Source organism: Mobula birostris, chromosome 12 (genome assembly GCF_030028105.1).
Source record: "Mobula birostris isolate sMobBir1 chromosome 12, sMobBir1.hap1, whole genome shotgun sequence".
NCBI lineage: Eukaryota > Metazoa > Chordata > Chondrichthyes > Myliobatiformes > Myliobatidae > Mobula > Mobula birostris.
In genome coordinates this window covers 73,980,124-73,995,915 of record NC_092381.1, presented here as the reverse complement: position 1 = coordinate 73,995,915, position 15,792 = coordinate 73,980,124, and the positions used below count along the sequence as shown (strand labels likewise).

The following is a 15,792-nucleotide window of genomic DNA, read 5'->3' as shown; positions in this document are numbered from 1 at the left end:
CACCCCCATTAACTATAAAAATGGATGGCCAAATGGACTAGTGTACCCTGTGAAACCATGTCAAATGCCTTAGTATAGTCCTTGTAGACAACTCCCTGCCCTCATCAATCTTCTGAGTTACCTCCTCAAAAAAAACAAATTAGTGAGACTGGATTTCCCACATATAAAGCTGTGCTGTCTATTTCTGATAGCCCTGCCTTTCCAAATGTGCACAAGTCCTTTCTATTCTAATTTTCTCCAGGTATTTCACTGACATAAAGTGCTTCAGTCAGTAGTTACCTGGCTTATCCCAGCTGCTCTTCCTAAATAAATGAATAGCATTAGTTTTCATTTTCCTCAACTGTGGATAACAAAGATGCAAACATCTCCATCAGGGTCCCAGCTATCTTCTCTCTTGCAATCCATAGCATCCTGTGAAAAACCTCATCAGGTCTTGGGGATTCTATCACCCCCCTGCCCCCCCAATATCAATGTGTTCCAGTGTATCCCTCCCTGAATCCACTATCTTACACATTGTTCTTTTCTTTAGGGGATACAGCTGAAAGAGTTTACTTGGGACCTCACATACATCTGCTGAGTTCACATACAAGTGTCTCTTATGTGAACCCCTCAGGTTCTTACTGAGTCTAATCAATGTACATTGAACTGAACACATCAGCACTCCAGCAGTCAAATACTAAATCAAGACAAGAGGGCTGGATGGGAAAGCTTGGTAAACAAATCATTTTCCAAAGTAAATAGACAAAATAAGCCTTAACAACGACAAAAGTGAAAAGTCGCACTTAAGATAATTAAACAGCATTCAGTGAACATACAAAATACCGAAAAATACCTGTATGTGCAGACTGCATATTTTGAGTTGCAAGTGCTTGGATTCCTGCTAAACATCCAGTCATTTGTTTGCTTTTGAAAAAACTTCTACTTCTAAGCAGAAAAATAGAAAGTACGGTGAGATAAAATACTTCATATTGCCACATTAGCAACAGAATAAAAATTCTATGAACCTCTTTTCAGTACAAGTGCACACAAACACAGAACTGAATGTTAGAAACTATTACTTAAGGAGCACAAATTATAGCTAGTACCAAGACTTTAGGACTTTATTCCCTAAAGCATAGGAGAATGAGGGGAGATTTGATCAGCAAATGCCATCTCATTGGCTCTTCACACTACTCTGGAACATCTGGACAGCAAAGATGCATATATCAGAATCCTTTATTGATTACAACTCAGCATTTAATACCACCATCCCCTCAAAACTAATCAGTAAATTCCAAGACCCGGTTCCTCAATACCCCCTTGTGCAATTTGATCCTGGATTTCCTCACTTGCCGACCCGAGTCAGTTTGGATTGGCAAAAATATCTCCTCCACAATCTCTATCAACACATATCTGCTTAGCCCCCTATTCTACTCACTTTACACCTATGACTGTGTGGCTAAGTTTAGCTCCAACATCATATTCAAGTTTGCCAATGACACACTGTTGTGGTGATGAATCAGCATACAGGAGGGAGATTGATAATTTGGCTGAGTAGTGTCATAACAATAACCTCTCAATGTTAGCAAGACCAAGGACCTAATTGCAGACTTCAGGAGAGGGAAACCAGAGGTCCATAAGCCAGTACTCATCAGAGGACCAGAGGTATAGGGGGTCAGTAGTTTTAAATTCTTGGGTGTCACTATCTCAGAGGACCTGTCCTGGACCCATCATATAAAGGTAATTGCAAAGACAGCACCTCTACTTCCTTAGAAGTCTTCAGAGGTTCAGCATGTCATCAAAAACCTCGACAAACTTCTGTAGATGTGTAGTGGAAAGCGTATTGACTGGCTGCATTAAGGCCTAGTATGGGTACACCAATGCCTTTGAGCGGAAAATCCTAGAATAGGTGGTGGATGTTGTACATCATGGGTAAAGCCCTCCCAACCATTGAGAACATGTACATTAAACACTGTTGTAGAAAAGCAGCATCTGACATAAAAGACCCTCACCACCCAGGCCATGCTCTTTCTCGCTGCTACCATCAGGAAGGTACCAGTGCCTTAGGACTCACACCATCAGGTTCAAAGCCTCAACCATCAGGCTTTTGAAAAAATAGAGGATAATTACACTCAACTTTTGAGATATTCACACAAACCAATTATCTCACTTTAAGGACTCTATCTTGTTATTTCATGCTCTCATTATTTATTGCTATTTATTTATATTTGCACAGTTGTGTTAAGTTTGAAAGGTGAAATGTTTAAGGGGAAAATCTTCATTCAGAGGGTGGTGAGAGCGTGGAGTGAGCTGCCAGCAGATGTGATGGATGTGAGTTTGATTTCAACATTTAAGAGAAATTCGTATAGGTACAGTACATAGATGGGAGGGTAATGGATGGCTATGGTCCAGGTGCAGGTCAATGGGTCTCAGCAAAATAATAGTTTGGCATGAACATGGTGGGCTGAAGGGCTGTTTCTGTGCTATAGTTTTCTATGACTCTATAACCAATGTAAATATTTCAGTTTTATAATGACATTTTCATTATTTAGAAAAAATAACATTTAATGACATCAAGCATTGCAAAGCATTCCCTAAAGTTTGTTTGACTCTATTAATTTTAGCAAATGTAGCAATCAACTTCAAGAAAACAAATGGAATGAGATAAACAAAGTATGCCATTTTTTGTAGCACTAAATGTAGGAATACTCGGAAAATTATCAAAAATTTCTCAACATCTCAAAAAGGATTTTGTTTCCTTGGTCAAACAAAGCAGCAAACATTCAGAAAATGTTAGAATGACATGGAAGCTCCAAACAAAGGGTCAAAAACTGAACATCTTGCGGCAAGTAACTTGTCTCCCAATAGTCAAAGTTTTTCTATCATTTACAAGGCACAAGTCAGGAGCATGATGAAATCCTTTTAACTTAGCTGGGTACAACTCCTAAACTACTGAAAATCCTCGGTACCATCCAGGACAAAGCATGTCTGGCACCTTGTCCACCATCCAAAGCGTTCATCCCCTGACCAAAGGCTTCTGTGTTTGGCAAAAAAATACATTGTGATTGCTACTCTTTCAGCAGCTCCCAAAATCAAGATCTGTGCCAATGAGAAGGAAAGGGACAATCGATTTGGAAACATATTGCTGTGCTTAGACTGCCACTTGTCCAAATTGTGGAACTCCTTTCCTAGCATTGGTTCAAGGTGGTGGCCTACCACCACCTTCCCAGAGAAATCATAGATAGACAAATTCTGCTGTTAAAGAAATGGAGGTATCTCAGAAAAATGGATAATAGAGCAAAAAGATCATCTAGGAAATATGGTATTTTCTAATGATTTCTCACTGTCACAAACAATGCAGGTATCTAAATTGCTGGCAGTAAATGGTTATAAATATTAAGTGCCAACTGTAAGAAAAGTTGAATTCCTTCAAAAAGGCAGCTTCGATCATTCCATAGTTGCTTCATGGGAATACAGCCGAATGGCTAGAAAAGAGAAAAGTTCATTTCCAACAAACACTAGAAGTTAACAAAGGAAATTCTTCACATTTCACAACTTGCTCTTCTTTCAGTTACTTTCTTGTTCTCCATACCAAACTTTACAATGTTGTTGTTTTATATGGCACATTACTACGTTCCTCAAGATTAGATATCCAGAGATTCACTAACCTGGAAACAACATTCCAACCAGGCTACAAAACTTACATAAAAATTAACAACCAGTTTTCAAGACACAATTTTAATAAAAGTTATGACAGTGCCTTAATAATGTAACAAAATAGATACATAATAATGTAGGTACAGAATACTTAAAGTTATCTTTTGAAGGAATTCAACTTCTTTTACAGTTGGCACTTATTCTGTGGACTGACCCTTATGCCCAGTTTGAAACTTGTAGCAATAACAAATGTAACAAGTAACATTTATTTATCATCAAATAACTAAAAATCAATATTTTGCTATTAACACCAAGATAATGAGACAAGTAATCAGGAGCTGGTGTTGCAAAAAGAAACAAAAGCAAACTGAAATTTATTCTGAGAAAAGTAAAACTTATGCAGCAACATGCATTACTAGAGGCACCAACAACGGCTTTGTAACTTGCAGCATGAGGACACACATCTGCAATGTTAACCATATCTTTAAAATGTTCAACTGAAAGCTAATGTACTGTTAAGAACACCACAGACCAGTGTCACAGAGGGAATCATTCAATTATCATGACTTGGGAAGAAATAGTATTCAAATATAGATTAGAGATTCACAGGATAAACATTGAATGTAATTTGATAGCATTAGTGTAATATCTACATTGTATGATTCTTTTTTTCACTTACAAGATTAAACCACAATATTTTTTAATTGCTATCCTACTGAAAGGTTTATACAAGAAGCAATGTTAAAGAATTTAACAATCTGCAAATTTGGTATACAGGTGCACATTCCTTTATCCGAAATTCTGAAATCCAAAAAGCTCTGTAAACCAAAGTTTTTTTTGCCAACAGCTGACGTCACTCAGTTGTGATGTGGCAGCACTAGCAGAGGCCGCCAGACATCAGTTGTGGCTCAGTGCTCGTACTGGTTACATGTGCATTTGCTGTTCGCTGATATTTTGCATTCACTGTTGACTTTGTGTTTAATTTCACTGTGAAAATGTCAAAAAGTGCTGCAGATACCCCTATGGGTAACAATGAGAAAAAGAGAAGGAAGCATCTATCATTATCAATAACGCAGAAAGTGGAGTTATTGCAGAAGCTTGAACGTGGTGTGTCGGTGCGGCGCCTTGCCGAAGAAAATAGTGTCAGAACTACCACTGTACATGATTTAAATAAATAGAAAGACAAGTTACTGAAGTTTTATAGTGACAGTGACAGTGACGTTCTACATTTATTCCAATAAGTCATTTACCATGTGTTTGATTTGGTTCGTTTGAAGCTGTATATTTTTATGTTTTATTGAATGTTTTTGTTGGAAATAAAATTTTTTCTTGTCATTACTTCCTAAACAATACAGTATAACAACTATTTACATAGCATTTACATTGTATTAGGTATTATAAGTAACCTAGAGATGATTTAAAGTATACGGGAGGATGTGCGTAGATTTGGTGTGCTGCTGGGTCCTAAAGTCCACCACACTAAAACAAGTTAAATAAGGGACTTGAGCATACGTGTTTTTTGGTAGCGGGAGGAGGGGGGTCTGAAATCTGAAAAATTCTGAATTCTGAAATGCAACTGGCCCCAAGGATTTCGGATAAGAGATTATGGACTTGTACAACAAACTTTGTAGCACCTTCATGAGATTAGACATTTTAAAATTAATTTAAAAGAAACTACCATGAATGTGTTAGAATAATATTTAATTTGTTTACAGACAACAGTCAAACATAATGGAACATGTCATTACAGTACCAATGACTGGAAGAGAAATTCAAATGGAGCAAAGTTGATTGGAAAAGAAAGTGGCTTGTATTAAAGGCTATGATTCATTAATGTAAACAATAAACTGAATCTTGCCTTTCATTGGTCTATTCCTGCATATGTAAATATCAATTCAAAACAACTAAACTTTTCAAATTAATTCTGAATTGTATGAAAAGCACATTTCAAAAACTACACACCGTCTTTTAGAGAAAGAGGAAGAGAGCGTCAAATCCGTTTCCCAGTCATCATTGGGATCATAAAATATGTCTTCCTCTCCAGAATGCCTAGAACCCTGTTGGGAAGAATAACCAGAATGGCTCTCAATTTCAAGCAGTGGATAATAACACAAAACATAATGTCACCTCGCTTTTTAATTCAGGATGTTGATCAGTAGGTCACAGAAAGGTATAGAAGAGAGTTATATTCAAATATTGAGCTTTAAAATCAAGTCTATTTCAAGTATAAAAACCGTTACTATGACAAATGGGATAGCACCACCAGACAAATCTTCCCCTCTCTCTGCTTTCCCCAAGAACTACACTCTCTGTGACTTCCTGATGTTCTCCCATACACCCCTCCCCATCCCTGGCACTTTCCCCTGCAAACATAGGAGATGAAACACATGTTAAAGAGACCTTCCATTAGAGGTACAGATTCACTTGTACAATACCTTCCCCAACCTAATCCATTACAAATGGTGTTCATGATGTGGCCTCCTCTGCATTGGCGAAACCTGGAGTAGATGAGACAACCATTTTGCAGAGTACCTGAGCTCTGTCACTATGGAAATCTGGGGTTCCAGATGCATGTCATTTGAACATCCCTTCCCATCCCCTAACCAACTCCTCTATCCTCAGTCTTCTCCACTGCCATGGTGAGGCCAAATGTGAACTAGAAGAAATGCACCTTATATCTCAATTTTCCAGTTTTGGGCAAGCCATTCTGCCATGTGCCCTTCCCATACCCACCAGTTCACTATCACTCTCTCTCCTTGTTCATCTTTTCCACTCCTTCTGTCCCAACTTGCCTTAACAAAACTCATCATCCTTCCTTAAGTTGTTCTACCTGCCCATTACTAACACACCTGGGTTTTTCTCCCTTAGTTCACCTCTCCAGACTGCTTCTATTCATCCCTCAACCCTCCTATTCATTCCAGAAGAACTGAGAAGTCCTCCTTCTTCAAAGAAAGGGGCTTCCCTTCCTCCACCATCATCAATGCTGCCCTCACCTGTATCTCTTCCATCTCACACACATCTGCCCTCAGCCCATTTTCCCACCACCACAGCAGGGATAGGGTTCCTCTTGTCCTCACCTACCACCCCAATAGCCTCCACATCCAGCACATAATTCTCCACAACCTCTGCCATCTCCAATGGGATCCCACCACTAAGCACACCTTTCCCTCCACCCATTTTCTGCTTTCTGCAGGAATCACTTCCTTCCCATTGATCTCACTCCTTGTAAATGGAACAATTGCCAACACCTGCCCCTATACCTCCTCTCCCTCACTTCCATTCAGGGCACCAAACAGTCCTTCCAAGTGAGGCGACACTTCACCTGCAAGTCTGTTAAGAGTCATTTACTGTGCAGCCTCCTGTATAATTGGTGGAACCAGACGTAGATTGGGAGACCGCTTTGTTGAGCACCTTTGCTCCATCCACCACAAAAAGCAGTATTTCCCAGTGGCTACCCATTTCAATTCTACTTCTCATTCCTATTCTGACACGTCAGTCCATGGCCTCCTCTACTGTCACAATGAGGCCACACTCAGGCTGGAGGAGCAAAACCTTGGATTCTGTCTGATTAGCCTTCAACCTGATGGCATGAATATCGTTTTCCTGAGTTTCTGGTAATTGTCCCTCCCCCGTTCACCATTCCCCATTCCTATTTCCCTCTCTCATCTTACTTCCTTACCTGCCCATCATCTCCCTCTGGTGCTTCTCCATTTTCCCTTTCTTCCATGATCTTCTGTCTTCTCCTAACAGATTCCTGTATCTCCAGCCCTGTATATCTTTCACCAATCAACTTCCCAACTCTTTACTTACCACCTTCTCCTCCTCAGTTTCACCTACTAGCTGCCCCCTTGTACTACTCCCTCCTCTCCCTGCACCTTCTCGTCTGACTCCTTTCCCTTACTTTTCCAGTCTTGATAAGGGGCTCAGCCCAAAACGTTGACTGTTTAGTTCTTGTCATAGAGACTGCCTGGCCTGCTGAGTTCCTCCAGCATTTTGTATGTTGCTTTGGCTTTCCTCATGAATCTGCAGATTTTCTCAACTATGTGACCCTCTATCTCCATCCTTCTCCAACTGACTCCATCTGCCAATTTTTTTTATGTTTCTACCTATCACCTACCAGCCTCTGACTCTGTACTTCCCTTCTCCCACTTGTCTCCGTCTGCCTGTTATAAGACCATAAGACATATGCAGAAATATGCCACTCAGTTCATCAAGCCTGTTCTGCCATTCCACCATGGCTGATTTAATATCCCTCTCAACCTCATTCCTTCCCCCCGTAACACTTGACGCCCTAACTAAGGAACTATCAACCTCTTCTATAAATATACTCAAAGACTTGGTCTCCACAGCCATCTTTGGCAATGAATTCTGCAGATTCTCCACCCTCTTGCTAAAGAAATTCCTTCTCACCTCTGTTCTAAATGGGTGTCCCTCTATTCTGAGGCTGTGTCCTTTAGTCCTAAACTCACCTACTACAGGAAAGATCCTCTCTACATCCGCGCTGCCTAGGCCTTTCAATATTAAATAGATTTCAACTCCAGCATGTCCTCCCTAGAGCAATCAAACTCTCCTCATACATTAACCATTCTCTCCCATGCTAGTACATCTTCTCATAGATAAGGAGCCCAAAACTGCTCACAGTACTCCAAGTGCGGTCTGACCTATACCTTATAAAGCCTCAGTGTTACATTCTTGCTCTTATATTCTAGTCTTCTCAAAATGAATGCTAACATTGCATTTGCCTTCACTTGCACTGACTCAACTTGCAAGCTAACTTTAGGAAATCCTGCACAAGGACTCCCAAGTCTCTTTGCACCCCATTTAGAAAACAGTCTACACCTTTATTCCTTCTACAAAAATGCATGACCATACACTTTCCTACACTATATTCCATCCGCCACTTCTTTGACTGTACTCCCAATCTGTCTAAGTCCTTCTGCAGATCCCCTGCTTCCTCATCGCTACCTGCCCCACCACCTATCTTGATATTATCCCCTCAATTCTGTCATGCAAATCACTAACACATAATGTGAAAAGAAGCGTTTCCAATACCAACCTTTGTAGAACTTGTCATAGAGGCCAACCAGAGTAGGTCCCCTTTATTCTGACTCTTGGCCTCCTGCCAATTGACCAATCTTCTATACATGCTAGTATCTATCCTGTTATACAATGGGCTCTCATCTTGTTAACCAGCCTCATCTGCAGCATTTTGTCAAAACCATTCTGAAAAATCCAAGGAAACATCATCTATGGACTCTCCTTTGTCTATCTTGCCTGTTATTTCCTCAAAGAACAGATTTGTCAGGCAAGATTTCCCCTTAAAGAAACCATGTTGATTTTGGCCTATTTTATCACGTGCCTCCAGGTACCCTGAAACCTCATCTTTAATAATGGACTCCAACATTTTACCAACCACGGAAGTCAGGCTAATTGGCCTCTAATTTCCCTTCTGTCCCACCTCCATCCGTAAGGCATGGAGTGACATTTGCAATTCTCCAGTCCTTTAGAACCATTCTAGAATCCAGTGGTTCTTGAAAAATCATTACATATATCTCCACAATCTCTTCAGCTACCTCTTTCAGAACCCTGGAGTATAGTTCATCTGGTCCAGGTGACTTATCTACCTTCAGACCTTTCAGATTCCCAAGCACCTTCTCCTTAGTAACAGCAACTACACTTACTTCTGCACCTTGCCATTTGTGAATTTCTGGCATACTCTTAGTGTCTTCCACAGTGAAGACTGACACAACATACTTGTTAAGCTGACCGCCATTTCTTATTACTACCTCTCCAGCATCAATTTCCAGCAGTCCAATGTCCAGTCTTGCCTCTCTTCTACTCTTTATATATCTGAAAAAACTTTCAGTGTCCTCTTTGATATTTTTTGGCTAACTCACCTTCATATTTGATCTTCACTCTCCTTGAGGCTTCTAGGTGCCTTCTATTGCTTTGTAAAAGCTTTTCAATCCTTTAACTTCACTCTATTTTCTCCCTCTCAAAGTGCAGGGCAAATTCTATCATATTATGATCACTGTCTTCCAATGATTCCTTTCCCTTAAGCTCCCTAATCGCATCCAGTTCATTAAACAACACCCAATCTAGAAATGCCTTTCCTGTAGTGGACTCAACCACTTGTTCTTTAAAAGGCACCTCATAGGCATTCTACAATTTCCCTCTCTTGGGATCCAGCGCCAACCTGATTTTCCCAATCTACTTGTATATTGAAATCTCCTATGAATATTATAACATTGTCTGTTTTACATGCCACATTCTGGCTACTGTTCGGAGGCTTGTACATAACTCCCATCAGGGTCTTTTTACCCTTGCAGTTTCTTAACTGTACCCATAAGGATTCTACATCTTCCCATCCTTTGTCATTTCTAAGGATTTGATTTCATTTTTTAAATCAACAGAGCCAACCCATCCTCTCTGCCTACCTAACTGCCCTTTCCATACAAGGTGTATCCTTGCATGTTAAGCTCCCAACAATAATCTTCTTTCAACTCGTCTCAGTGATGCCCAGAACATCATACCTGACAATCTCTACTGTGCCACAAGATTTTTATTCATTACAATGTGTGCAGTCAAATTTAACACCTACTTTCCTGTATTGATGACCCTTCTTACTGTATTCATAACTCATGTTACCCGTCATCTCATCCAATGACTGCAATTTTGCCCTATTATCTACCTGTCCATCCTCAGAGTCCCACTGCACACTGCATTGACTTATAAACCAATTGCTCCATCCTCAATCCTATCACTCCAGTTCCAATCCCCCTGCCAACTTTGTTTAAACCCTCCCCAACAGTTCTAGCAAACCTGCTTGCAAGGATATTGGTCCCCCTTGGGTTCAGGTGTAACCCATTCTTATTGTACAGGTCATACATTCCCACAAAGTGCTTCCAATGATCCAAAATTCTGAAACTCTGCCCCCTGCACCAGTTCATCAGCCACTCATTCACCTATACCATCATCCTTTTCCTTCCCTGACTAGCATGTGGCAACTAGGAGTAATCCAGAGATTTCTAACTTAGAGGACTTGCTCTTCAGCCTCTTCCCCACTTCCTATATTCACTGCACACGATGTCTTGCTCTCTTTCTACCCATGGCATTGGTCCCAATCTGCACCGCAATCTCTGGCTGCTCATCCTTCCTCTTGAGAACCTTCTGCAGCCGCTTTGAAGCATCCTGTACGCTAATACTTGGGAGGCAACACAACATCCTGGCTTCTTTCTCATGACCACAGAATCTCCCGTCCATCTCCCTAACTCTGCACTACAGAGTTGAGTAGTTTCAAGTTCCTCGGTATCACCTCAGACAGCTGAAGTTTGGCATGAGTTCCCAAATCCTCAGGACTTTCTACAGGGCACCATCAAGAGCATCCTGACTGGCTGTGCCACCACCTGGCATGGAAACTGTACTACTTCAATCGCAGGGCAGTGCAGAAAGTGGTGTGGGCAGCACACAACATCTGTGGATGTGAACTGTAGTCTGTTTAGGACATTTACAGAAGCAGGTGCTTAAAAAGCACCCAGAGGATCATCAGGGACTCCAGCCACCCCAACCACAAACTGTTTCAGCTGCTTCCATTTGGCAAATGGTGCCACAGCATTAAGGCCTGGACCAACAGGCTTCAGGACAGCTTCTTTCACCAGGCCATCAGATTGATCAATACACATTGATCTGATTGCATATCTGACTGCACATACACGTATACGAAACATTTATATATACACAATCTTAGTGTTTGTGCAATATCCTTCCACATTTCCCTTCCTTATTGCTTGCAACATAGATTTTTACTCCCTCATATTGTGGGATGGACGTAAGAAACAACAATTCTAATTCTAATTCTATTGAGTCTCCTGTTACTACTGCTCTGCCTGACTTTACCCTCTCCCGCTGAGCCTCAGAACCAGCCATAGTGCCACTGGCCTGCCTGCTGCTGTCCCTAACAGGTCATTCCTCCCACCCCCAGCAGCATCCAAAGGGGTATGCTTGCTGCTGAGGGGAATGCCACATGGGAACCCTACACATACTGTGTACTTCCCTTATTTCTCCTGGTGGTCACCCACCTACTATCTGAAGTTTGCACTCTGGGTGTGAACTTCGGTAAAAGACTCAACCTTCTGGATGCTCATGAGTACATCCAGCTCCTTGACTTTTGTCAGTCAGGCGCTGAAGTTGGGTGCATTTCCTACAGATGTAGTCATCAGTGACACCAAGGTGTGCTGAAATCCCACATCTCACAGGAGCAGCATTCCACTACCTACATCTTGCTTACACTTGTCATGCCTCTAACTTCTCAAGCTTAAGTTATAGCTTACAGCTGTTCTCGCCAAGCCTGTTGAGCCAAAGCTTGACCACTTTAACAGAATCCACTCACAGAATAGGCACCCCGCTCAAACCACACTTCTTTTTATTGGCCCTTACTAATTAACCTTAGTTAGAATTAATTCCAGCAATCCGCCACTCCACAGACAAGTCTCAACAGACCCTGCTTGATTTTTTTAAAAATCACCCTGCCCCACTCCCCCAAAACTTGCTTCACCCATCACCTATCAACCTCCAACTGACCCTTCCCTCTCACTTCTGTGTGCTGTCGATCTTCCGTCCACACTCCAGTCACAATTTAGGGTCTCAAATTCTTGATCATCTCTTTGTTCCCACAGATGCTGCTTGACCCACTGAGTTCTTCTAGCAGTTCATGTTTTGCTGAGGCCATGAAAGGCCAGAAAAATTACCCAGGGTAGGCAAATACAAGTGGGCAGGCAGTGAGACTGGCAGTTCTAAGAAGCATGTCAGATCCAGCGCAATAACACAAATGAGGTCATTAGTCCACAAGCTGCTTGTGTGAACATCAAAAACCCAGATCTTCAAAAAAACTCCATGTTTGTAATGGTCCAACATTACAAACTCTCAAGTTTCTCAGTTCAAATATAATACACTAAGTGATGTTAATCAGTTATTAAAAAATGCTCATAATAAATCAACCAGTCTTAAAACAATGTAATGCTAACTGCCATCCTTTTCACACTTAATTTTTTTCAAACTGGGTAAAGAAGAAGTCTGTCTCTGCAGTTGGTGCAAATCTCTAAGGAAATATCATTACATACACATTAAATTCACCAGCCCAGTAAGTATGCACATTTATTTTACCCTTCTCTTTTTAAAAATGAGTCTCAAGAAAGGAATAAAACATGAAGAAAATTAGAGAATTTACCGCTATATTATAAATTGTCAAGAAATAGAGCTTCAAAAGCAGAAACTATTTTTACTTATTATTTTTAAAGTCACAAAATACTGCCAAGTTCTTCTGCAAAGCTTAAGACATACTTTGCACACTGCAAGATGTTTGAGCATGTCCAAAATCTAAAAAGAGGTATTTAAAAATCATCAGTATTCAATCAAACATTAAACTTCAATCAGAAGAGATAGAGCTGGATACAAGATTGAGGCCCAAACTAATAGTTAATAACATTTAGATTTGTTTTATCAAAACTTCCCCAGATTCCTTTCTTATTGGTCATGAATTATCTATGCTGGGCACAGGGATACCATTTAAACTTTGAATAACTTTTTTTTAAAAACTTCTTTGAGTGCAAGAAGGACAAGACTGCGCAGGCGTGTGACGTAACAGGACAGCGCCGAGAGTTTAAACAGGAAGGTTACTTCCAACGGCTTTCTTGTGGATCGGGACAACAGAGTGGCATGGGAGCTGAATTCTGAAGGAAGGCAGTTTTTTTTTTTTTTAAAAACTTCTTCCAGTGCAAGAAGGACGAGACTGCGCAGGCACGTGACATAACAGGACAGTGCGGAGAGTTTAAAAAGGAGACCACCCTATACAGCGGGCAGCGGAGTGAGTGGTAGCAGAGTGTAGGGCTTTGGCTTCAACGGGCTTCAGCAGTAAACAGGAAGAGGTGAGAGCGAAGCACCAACTCTTTTTTTCTCTCCCCCACCCCCTTCGCGAATCGGCCCGGACAGACAGGAACAGCAGGGCTCTCACAGCTAATGGTACGAGCTAACGGTTTAAAAAGTTCATCTGTTTGGCAAGGTAAGTGGGTGAGTAGACTTATTTTTCCTGTTTCATTCCTGTAGAATTAGATAGCATGCCTGCAGGGTTAGTGTTTTGTTCAGGGTGTCAGATGTGGGAATCCTGGGAGAACTCCAGCCTCCCTGATGGCCACATCTGCGCCAGGTGCACCGAGATGCAGCTCCTCAGAGACCGTGTTAGGGATCTGGAGCTGTAGCTTGATGACCTACTGCTTATCAGGGAAAGTGAAGAGGTGATAGACAGGAGCTACAGGGAGGTAGTCATCCCTGGGCTACAGGGATCAGAAAACTGGGTGACTGTCAAGAGAGGGAAGGAAAATGCCCAGATAGTGGAGAGCACACCTGTGGCTGTCCCCCCCCAGCAACAAATATCTTGTTCTAGATGCTGTTGAGGGGGATGACCTGACAGGGGACACCCACGGTGACTGGGTCTCTGGCACTGAGCCTGGCGCTATTGTGCAGGAGGGAAGGAGGGAGAAGAGGAATGCGGTAGTCATAGGGGATTCCATAGTCAGGGGAATGAACAGGAGATTCTGTGAGCCTGATAGAGATACCCATATGGCGTGTCGCCTCCCAGCTGCCAGGGTACGGAATGTCTCGGATCTGGTCCAGAATATTCTGAAGGGAGAGGGCGAGCAGCCAGTTGCCTTGGTACATGTTGGTACCAATGACATAGATAGGACAAGGGAGGAGGTCCTGAACAGAGATTTCCAGGAGTTATGAAGGAAAGTAGATAGGACAAGGGAGGAGGTCCTGAACAGAGATTTCCGGGAGTTAGGAAGGAAGCTGAGAAGCAGGACCTCCAGGGTAGTAATCTCAGGATTGCTACCTGTGCCACATGCTAGCGAGGGCAAGGATAGTAGGATCAGGCAGGTGAATGCGTGGCTGAGAGACTGGTGCAGGGGGCAGGGCTTCAGATTCTTGGATAATTGGGATCTCTTCTGGGGGAAGTATGACCTGTTCAAAATGGACAGGTTACACCTGAACCCGAAGGGGACCACTATCCTGGCGGGAAGGTTTAATAGAGCTGTTAGGAAGGGTTTAAACTGATTTGGCAGAAGGATGGGAACCGGAATGATACAGCGGAGGAAGGGGAAAACAGAAATAAATCTAAGATAGTGAGCAGTAAAGATATCAGGAAAGACAGGCAGGTGATGGGGCAAATTTTTAGCCATTGGGATGAGTTGCAGTGCAATAAAGTTGCAGTGAAATCAAAGCGAAAAGTATCAAATACTGGTCTTAAGGTGTTGTACTTAAATGCACACAGCATACGGAATAAGGTGGATGATCTTGTCGTACAGCTACAGGCTGGCAGGTATGATATTGTGGCCATCACTGAGACATGGCTAAAGGATGCATGTCTCTGGGAGCTGAATGTCCAAGGATACACTGTGTATCAGAAGGATAGGTAGGTAGGCAGAGAGGGAGGCGTGGCTTTATTGGTAAGTAATGATATTAAATCATTAGAAAGAGGTGATATAGGATCAGAAGGCGCAGAATCTTTATGGGTTGAGCTAAGAAATCGCAGGGGTAAAAGGACCCTGATGGCAGTTATTTATAGGCCTCCAAACAGCTGCAGTGATGTGGACTACAAATTACAACTGGAAATAGAAAAGGCTTGTCAGAAGGGCAGTGTTATGATAATTGTGGGGGATTTTAACATGCGAGTGGATTGGGAAAATCAGGTCAGCACTGGATCTCAAGAGAGAGAATTTGTAGAATGTCTGCGAGATGGTTTTTTAGAACAGCTTGTTGTTGAGCCCACTAGGGGGTCGGCTGTACTGGATTCGGTATTGTGTAATGAACCACAGGTGATTAGAAAGATTAAGGTGAAGGAACCCTTAGGAGGCAGTGATCATAACATGATTGAGTTCACTGTGAAATTTGAAAAAGAGAAGCCGAAATCTGATGTGTCGGTATTCCAGTGGAGTAAAGGAAATTATAGTGGCATGAGAGAGGAACTGGCCAAAGTTGACTGGAAAGGGACACTGGCGGGAAGGACAGCAGAGCAGCAGTGGCTGGAGTTTATGTGAGAAGTGAGGAAGGTGCAAGACAGGTATATTCCAAAAAAGAAGAAATTTTCAAATGGAAAAAGGACGC

General features: G+C 41.9%; 1 protein-coding gene across 2 annotated transcripts in view; it reads right to left on the bottom strand.

Moving 5' to 3' along the window:
• Window positions 1-15,792, bottom strand: part of kif14 (kinesin family member 14) — a 116,153-nt gene that overhangs the window by 21,515 nt on the left and 78,846 nt on the right. For both annotated transcript variants that reach the window (XM_072274142.1, XM_072274143.1), the window contains exons 22-23: window positions 5,599-5,693; window positions 833-924 (exon numbers count right to left, since the gene is read on the bottom strand). In XM_072274142.1, coding sequence (XP_072130243.1) covers window positions 833-924; window positions 5,599-5,693 — 187 coding nt within the window. The remainder of the gene's footprint in view (window positions 1-832; window positions 925-5,598; window positions 5,694-15,792) is intronic.